This window comes from Gavialis gangeticus, unplaced genomic scaffold, assembly GCF_001723915.1.
Source record: "Gavialis gangeticus isolate Ggan-Ray unplaced genomic scaffold, GavGan_comp1, whole genome shotgun sequence".
Taxonomy (NCBI): Eukaryota; Metazoa; Chordata; order Crocodylia; family Gavialidae; genus Gavialis; species Gavialis gangeticus.
Window position 1 is genome coordinate 61,683,439 of NW_017729024.1, and position 8,300 is coordinate 61,691,738.

Consider the following 8,300-nt stretch of genomic DNA (forward strand, 5'->3'; position numbering starts at 1 on the left):
TAAGCTCTGCTTTCAAAGTACAGTGGCTTGGGCTTGGGAACATTATAAACAGGCCACCTTGATGTGATATGGTATGGTGAAACAGGCAGGTGAAGCACCACTGTTTCTCCTGACCCTTATAATAAGGATTACTCCTAAAATCCTAGAGATTAGCTTGGGGTGTCTCTGGATAGATGGCACTGGTATTTTTCTTTTTACAATGAAGTGTTTTAAAATCTGCTGAGATCCAGCACTTTTTGCTTTAAGATTCACAGGCAGCTCTTTGAAACTGGCCAGAATTATCTTTCATATAAAGCCCACCCACTTTAACATCTGAGCATGGGGGCTTAGGGCAGGCCTGGTCAGTCTTCTTCACAGAGGGAAAGAGCCCATACAACATCCTGGGATGGCAGTGAAAATCTTGTCAGCTTTATATATGGCCTGGCTTGTTATTCCCCTCCGTGTGTATGACTAAAAAGTAGCATGTTGTATGTTCCTTGTGCATCTGACTTATGCCCTGCATGGTGCTGCTCTTCTCTGTGTAAACTTGCTGGCATTTGTCTCATTCCAACAGACTTATGTTCAGAGAAGCATTTGAGTGTATGAGGAAGCTGAGAATCAATCTCAATCTCCTTTATGATCACAATCCCAAGGCAAGTATTTACGGGTGTTGTGACTCCTTCCTCAGCTGTCTGCCATCCAGGTATTGCGATTGGGAAAGTGTTGTTTAGTAACTGTTCAGGCTGTTGGGGGAATGAAGGTTTCTCTGGCAACTGGAAAGATTTCAGGTCTGCAGAACTTCTGCCGCTTGCCTGTAAAAGGGCCTAATCATGCAACTGGATCCTGTGAAGGCAACCTTCCTGCTGCAAAGGGGAACAGTGGTAGTAAGCAGGGTGCCCCAGTGGGTACACACTGTAGTATCTGCAAGAAGCATCCTGAGAGGAGATCTGACCTTGAATTTCACTTGTCCTACTCTTGCTAATTTAAATGAAGTCTTTAAAGTTACTGTGCCCAGAGGGGAGGGGAGTGGGGGTTGTATTTAATGAGTATAGCAGCAGCAAAAGTGTAAAGGTTTTTTTGTTCATTTCAGGTTTTCCTGGAAAATGTAGAAACCTTCATCAAGCAAATAGATTCTGTGAATTATATCAACTTGTTTTTCACTGAGCTAAAGTAAGCATCATTCTTCAAATGAAAGTATGTGTGGTAAGCACAGATGAAGTAGGATAGCTGCATCTGCCTTCCATTAGCTGAAGTAGCAACAGAAGCAAGCTCCTGAACAGTTAGAGGGATCCAGTTGAATTGCAGCTGATCCTGACTCCCATTAGCGGTAGTCTGGGCAGGGTTTTCCATTGCATTGGTTTGTAGCAGTTTGTACTTTTTGCTTTCTAGTTTGCGTGATGTTTCAAAGTACGTGTTGCCGTTCCAGTTCTGGCCACCTTTTTGGCTGAGGAGATTCCTGAGGGGGATGATTCTGTCTGAGCTAAGAGGAACAAGTTAGTGCCTCCTAGGGCCTGGGGCCATGATTTTTGTTCAGGCTCTTGGAGAACAGTCCTGACTTTTCAAAAGGGCTGGGTACCAACTACCTTTTAAGTCGATGAGAGTTACTGAGTTTCTTATTTAAGCACCTAAAAATGAGCTGAGCAGTCTCTCTTTGGGCTCCTAACTTTCAACATTTCAACCTTTATGATCTCTGTTTAGGCACCTAAGCAAAAGCCTTGATTTTCAAAAGTGACAAGCACTCAATATAACTTTAGAGACGCCATTTGTTTTGGATGCCATTGCCTAGTTTCAATGCAGATTGTTACAGTAATGTTCTGATCAATCATTTGCATCCCTGAAGTGAGTGAACCATTCTGACTGAGGGTTTTTGGTTGTAGCCATGTTGGTCTAAGGACATAGGTAGGCAAGGTTCTTTGAGTAGATGTGGTATCTTTTATTAGACCAAATGAGATGGAAAAAGTTCTTGGCAAGCTTTCGGGCGCAGTCACCCTTCTTCACACGCAGGGAGATTCTGCTGTTCTTGTTTCTCTCATTTCTTGGAGCCTCAGAAGTGTGGCAGGATGTCAGTGATAATGTAAATAAGTAGAAATTAGAAAGACAAAAGGTAAAGCAGGGAGAGGAGGAGATAGAAAGCTGGGGAAAAGGCTAAAGGGGAGACAATACAGTGATAACAAGGTAGAAAAGAGGCTGTCAGTGAAACAAGAAATAGTTGGAGATCAGGAAAACAAGAATGAGAGAAGCTCAAAGTATGAGAGGATGTAGTGAAAATATGAATAGGTAAAAAGAAAAACAAAAGGTAAAGCAGAAGAGGGAGGGAAGGGAAGAAAGCAGGGGGGGATAAACAAGTCAAAAGGGAACCACTACAATGGTAAGAAAGAGGCTCTCAATGAAGAAGAAAATAGGAAAGCAGAGATGCACAGGACAGAAAAGTGGTGGAGGGGAGAAAAGGTGGGGGAAAAGAAGAATGTAAGAGGTCAGTGAATCTGGTGAATCAGATGTCAGACAGGTTATAATGTGTCATAAATCCAATGTCTATATTGAGTCCATGATTTTGTATCCGGTAGATTTATGAAGTGTTCGTAAACTCGTATGATGAGTTTGTAGGCTCGTCTATGGAAGGTATTTTGTAAGTTCCCTTTGAGGATTAGAACAGAGATCGGAGAGCGCAGTTGTTTGGTTTCTCCTACATATTTTCCATCAGGCCATTTGGTGCACTGGACGAGGTGCATAACATTTCTGGAGGTGCAGGTCTGAGATCCAAGAATGGTGATGGGGTGTGGTTATTGTGGGGGTGGTGGAGATGTGTTGGCAGGTTTTGCATTTCTTGTTCTGGCATGGTCTGGATTCATTCGGTGTGATTTGGGTCATAGGGAGTTTGCTTCCGATGATTAAGTTAATGAGGTTCGGTGCTTGTTTAAAGGTTAGGATGGGTGGTTCCAGAAAGATCTTTTTAAGAGAGGGGTCTTCTTCTAGTATGGGTTGCAGTTTGAGGATTTTCCGCGTAGGTTCCAGGGAAGAGTAATATGTCATAGCTAATAGTGTACGATTTGTGGGGATTTTCTTTTTGTACTGCAGGAAATCTTCGCATATCTGGGTGGCTATTTCAAAAGTGTGATGCATCTCTCTGAAGGAGTGTCCTTGTTGGCTATATAAGAAATCCATGGACCAACATACATATCTACACAGAACTAGCAATCGCCCTAAACCAGGGGTGGGCAAAATGCAGCCCGTGGGCCAGATGCAGCCTTCCAGGCCATTCTCTCTGAGCCGTGGGGCCTCTAAAAAATTTGGAAAATTAATATTTATCTGCCCCTGGCTGCCTGTTATGCAGCCCTCGATGACTTGCCAAAACTCAGTAAGCGGCCCTCCGCCCGAAATAATTGCCTGCCCCTGCTCTAAACACACCAAGAAAGCTGTGATATACAGCCAAGCTCTCCGATACCACTGAATTTGCAGCAAGGAGAATACCTGTGACCTCCACCTCACAAATCTCGAAGGGGCCTTCGGTCAATAAGGATGCTCCTTCAGAGTGTTACCACTGTAGTGTTTCCCTCTGGCCATTCCCCCCTCTCCCCTGCCGTGCTTTCTTCCCCCTCCCTCCCCTGCTTTACTTTTTTGTTTTTCCTTTTTTAGCTCTTTATATTTTCACTACATCCTATCTCACTTTGAGCTTCTCTCATTCCTGTTTTCCTGGTCTCCAACTATTTCCTTTTTCACTGACAGCGTCTTTTCTACCTTGTATTCTATCACTGTAATGTCTCCCTTTAGCCTTTCCCCCCCTGCTTTCTATTCCCTCCTTTCTCTGCTTTACCTTTTGTCTTTCTAATGTCTACCTATTTACATTCTCACTGACATCCTGCCGCACTTTTAGCTTCTCTCATTTCTTGGAGCCTCAGAACAGCAGAATCTCCCTGTGTGTGAAGAAGGGTGACTGTGCCTGAAAACTTGCCAAGAACTTTTTTCCAACTACTGAGTTTGTCTAATGAAAGATATCACATCTGCTCAATTAACCTTGCCTGCCATTCTGACTGGGGCACTCCTTATGTGGGGTTGGTCTAGTCCTTGAGGGCAGCTTGTAGCAGTAAGTTTTATTTTTCTCTGGGAGGGTGAGGAGTGAGTCGCATAACTCTCTTAATGTCATCTGGCATTGTCAGAGGATCATGGTTATGGGTAGATAAGTGTCTACACAGAACAAATTGTATCAAAAAATGTATTACATGACTACATTAATTTTGTCACAAGTATTTTTGTGCCAGGCTATAGGTAGCCACCTAGCTGGTATGTCATTACATATATTTCTTTCTTAGAGACGAAGACTTCACGAAGACTATGTACCCGTCTCCAGTTGGCAGCATTGTCCAGCCAGTACTGTGTTCTACCCAGAAAAAAGTCGATCTTGTTTGTGATGCAATGAGAGCTGCCATGGAAAAGATTAACCCCCACAAGTAAATGAAGTGCTTAATACAGATCAGGGCAGAACCATCAAAATCACTTTCAGACTCTAAAACACTTCTTTAAATATTCTTTTAAATTATCTCACTTCAGAATACTCATATTTTGTTCTGAAAATAGCAGGCACTTGCCAAGACAATTTTTCAGTAAACATCTTTTTAAATGTACCATCTTTCATGGAAAGATAAAAAAATATATGTGTATGTATGTATATATGTATGTGTATATATCTATATGATAGATAATTTCTTGGTGAAAAGTCCCACTTGAGTTTAAAAAAAAAAAAAAAAAAAAAGGCAACTTCATTTTTCACTAGAAGTTTGGGCTAATTTCATTTACCAGCTCCAGTTGATTTCACTTAGTTCTGTTTTCTGTCTAGTACAAAGGCTAATAAGGAGAAAGAGCTGGTGTCACAATGCAGATTATATCACCAGGTAATACTTGTACATGTAAGACATGTTAGGACATTCACCAGTCATAATTTTCCTGACTGGTATCTATCCCTCCCTTTTAAAATTATGAAAAAAAATTCTCAGTCCTTTCATTAAAGCAAAACTATAACAGACATCCGCAGTAATACAAAAAAGATTCTGATACAAAAAAGAAAAAGCAATAAATTGCATTTTTCTTTCCTTCTGACTTGTTTCTTGTATTGCCTCCTTTTCCCTCAGATATTATCTATCAATACTGACATCCTATGTGAAAAAAAGTACCCCAGAACTGGAAGTCGCTCTCCAAAAAGTGCATGAGCTGCGAGGTGAGGAACTGATAGCGCAGACACGCCTGAAGAAGCCTGTTGATCTGATGTAGTTGAATTAGCTTTAACTATCAGCTTTCATGACCATCAACTAGACTCTGAGGTTTTGCCAAACTGTTAAGAGTCAAAAACCAGAAAGGAGGAAACTTTTCCTCCAAGGAAACAGCAGTAAATTGTCCCTGTGGAGAAAAAGGTTATGTAGTTGGGTGAGGCTTGGTGTGGCGGTGATCCTGCTGTCACGGCTTTTTTTGCAGGTTTGTAGTCTTCTGCTACTTCTGGTCAGTCTCAGTTATTCAGATATAATTTTTCCCCGCTCCTGGTACTGGTCCTGTGAAGTGGCAGATGCTGCAGCCATTCTGCAGTGACACATGTATATGGCTTGTTGTATTGTTCTGAGAACTGCCACCAACTCCTTTTGGCATGGTCATGTAGGACAGCCATGCTACCACATAGGTTTCCAGCAAGTAGCAACCAGCTTCCCCTCTTCCACACCCAGCATGGATGAATGAGCCCATTGAAGCAGTTAGGCCATGGGGCATTGCCATTTCTGGGTTTATGGCATCTTCTCTTCCAGCACCCAGATAGCGGGGAAAGGCTTTGATCACTGTTGAACACTGAGTATGCATGATTTTGATTTTATGTGATTACAGAGACGGCTTCACTGGACACTGAAACCGTCAGTGCAGAAGCAGCACTGAAGTACTTGCTCTTTCTGGTGGATGTCAATGAATTGTATGATCATTCCTTGGGGACCTATGACTTTGATCTGGTCATCATGGTGGCAGAGAAGTCTCAGAAGGTCTTTGCAACGCTGTTTGTTTTATTGCTTTTTCCTTCTTACCAGTAACCCTTTACAGTCCATGTTTCCTGTTCTGTGGCCTTCCCAGAGAGAACACACGTGACAGATTTGCAACATTTCAAAGATTGGTCAGTCCATGCTATGTTTCCCAATAGAAACTGTGTTCCAGCAGGGATGCCAGCCTTTCAGCATGCCTTTCCTCGCACCACCATTACTACCAGACAAGCCTCTCCAGTCTTGCACTGTCTTTAGCACAGCTCTGTGGAACTTGTCTGGCTTGTGGTGGGGAAGGGGTGATGGAGAACTTGTATCCTTGCAGAGCAGGTTTAAGGTGGGATTGTGGTGAGGTATGTGATCATGAAGGGAATAGAGAATATCACTGCTGCTAAAACTGCCTTGTGCTCCCAGCTCCATGCTTGTGTAATTGGATGGTTGGAGTAGCTGCTGGGACTGTGCCATGTATGTGTATTGTCTGTTAAGTTTTGTTTTGAGGCTCTGTCTGCAGAAGTGGCCAGCCAGCTCAGGTCTCAGATCAAGCTGGGCACATGGCAGTGATCCCCAACTCCGTCTCATGGGGGTGGGGTGGGTGGAGTGGGAAGGAGGGTAAGAGAACCTTCACTACTGGTAACTCTTGAAGTACTCATTCCAAATGAAATCCAAACTTCAAAAAATTAACACAGCCACAGACTTAAAATATTTCCTGTCCTTCAGATGCTGCCAGAGTCTGCACAGGAACAGACATTCAGGTCTCAGAACAAGTAGTTAATTGGTGAGGACTGGGAACACAGAATACCCAAAGTGACTCAAATGATTTAATAAATTTGCCTGCTAATTCAGTCTCCAAACTGCTAATAGCAATCATCAGTTAGACCATGGGCTGCATATTGGGGGAGATGCACATACTATTTTACTAAGCATTTTGAAGCCGAAGGATTGTGGTTGTGTGTTTGCAGGACCCTAAAGAGTATTTGCCGTTCTTAAATGCCCTTCGGAAAATGGAAACCAATTATCAGCGATACACAATAGACAAGCACTTGAAAAGGTACAAGAAAGCGCTCTACCACCTCAGCAAATGTGGTAAGTGCCCCACGTGTAAGTTGTTTTTGGGGAAGGCATCCATTGTATCTGACTTTGATCCATGAAATATCTTAGAAAACAAACTTGAGTGGCACAAGAAGCCAGTATGGGATTGTTCTTTGCCTTCCCTTGTTCCTGCTGCTGTATAGTGTGGGAAAGCATGTAATGGAGGGCTTTTTGGCTGAAGCACAAACCCTGACTCAGAATTGTTGGTAAGGAAAATGGCACAGATCTTCTACTGACCATGTGTACTGGGGCGTGTAGAAATGGCATTTCACAGCTAGGAATAAAACTGCTGTAGCTAGTCCCTGTGTACTGTGTGGCTGTTTGTTCTGATCATGGCTGAAAATGAAGGGGTGAGATCTTGTCTTACTGAAGTTTATAGTGATCACCGGTTTCAATAAATACAGACATACATGGATGAAAAGAACTAAGCAGCTTAATTAAGGAGCAGTAAGAAAGCTGCTGTAGTCCCTTTCTCGCTCTCTAACTTCTACTTAACTGAGGGGCCATCTCCTGATTACTAACTTCCTCAGTCTCCTTAACTAGGAAGCACCTATAAATTATAACTTCTATCACTACGATGTTGATGGTAGAACTGCTGTGGGCCCTAAACAGTCTGGCTTTCATTCATGGATGAATAGGCCATGCTGTTGTGCTACAGCATACTGACTCAGCCACCACCTTAATACCGGAGGGACCCTAAATGAGATGGGAGTCATTTCCTTGGCCAAACTATTTAAATCCATTGTTTTCCTCAGGTTCCGAGCATTTTTCTGAATTCCTGAATCTGGTCAAGGATCAGAATTTATATAACGAAGCCCTGCATCTGTACCCCACCAACACCCAGGAGTATAAGGTGTGTGGCACGTGAGTGGCTTTTGTGAAATGGTCCTGTGGGGCAGGGCTGCATTACATCCAGTGGCAGAGGGGCTGAGAGGTGGAAGAGGAGGATGCAGAACCCCCATGACCACAAAGAGCTAAACCTTCATGAAACTAAGCTCCTGTGTGTTGCTCAGAGGCACAAGCTTCTATGATTTCTTTTGCTTGGAAATGAGCTACCACTCTTCTTGCTTCTCTGGAAGGAGGGTTGGAGGGATTGATGATAGCTTCTTTGACATTTTAGACTTTTGCTGTGTGTCAGCAATGCTTCCATTCCTATCCCTCACTGGGCAGAGCCATAAGAGCCACTGCTCTGGGTCCAGCCCTGCAAAGTGTGGCTGTGCCTGTCATGCC

At 43.2% G+C, this 8,300-nt stretch overlaps 1 protein-coding gene across 3 annotated transcripts in view; it reads left to right on the forward strand.

The window, feature by feature from the left end:
* Positions 1–8,300, forward strand: part of IKBKAP (inhibitor of kappa light polypeptide gene enhancer in B-cells, kinase complex-associated protein) — a 71,394-nt gene that overhangs the window by 39,028 nt on the left and 24,066 nt on the right. For all 3 annotated transcript variants that reach the window (XM_019517165.1, XM_019517166.1, XM_019517167.1), the window contains exons 21-27: positions 554–632; positions 1,070–1,149; positions 4,287–4,424; positions 5,103–5,188; positions 5,839–5,987; positions 6,941–7,064; positions 7,826–7,923. In XM_019517165.1, coding sequence (XP_019372710.1) covers positions 554–632; positions 1,070–1,149; positions 4,287–4,424; positions 5,103–5,188; positions 5,839–5,987; positions 6,941–7,064; positions 7,826–7,923 — 754 coding nt within the window. The remainder of the gene's footprint in view (positions 1–553; positions 633–1,069; positions 1,150–4,286; positions 4,425–5,102; positions 5,189–5,838; positions 5,988–6,940; positions 7,065–7,825; positions 7,924–8,300) is intronic.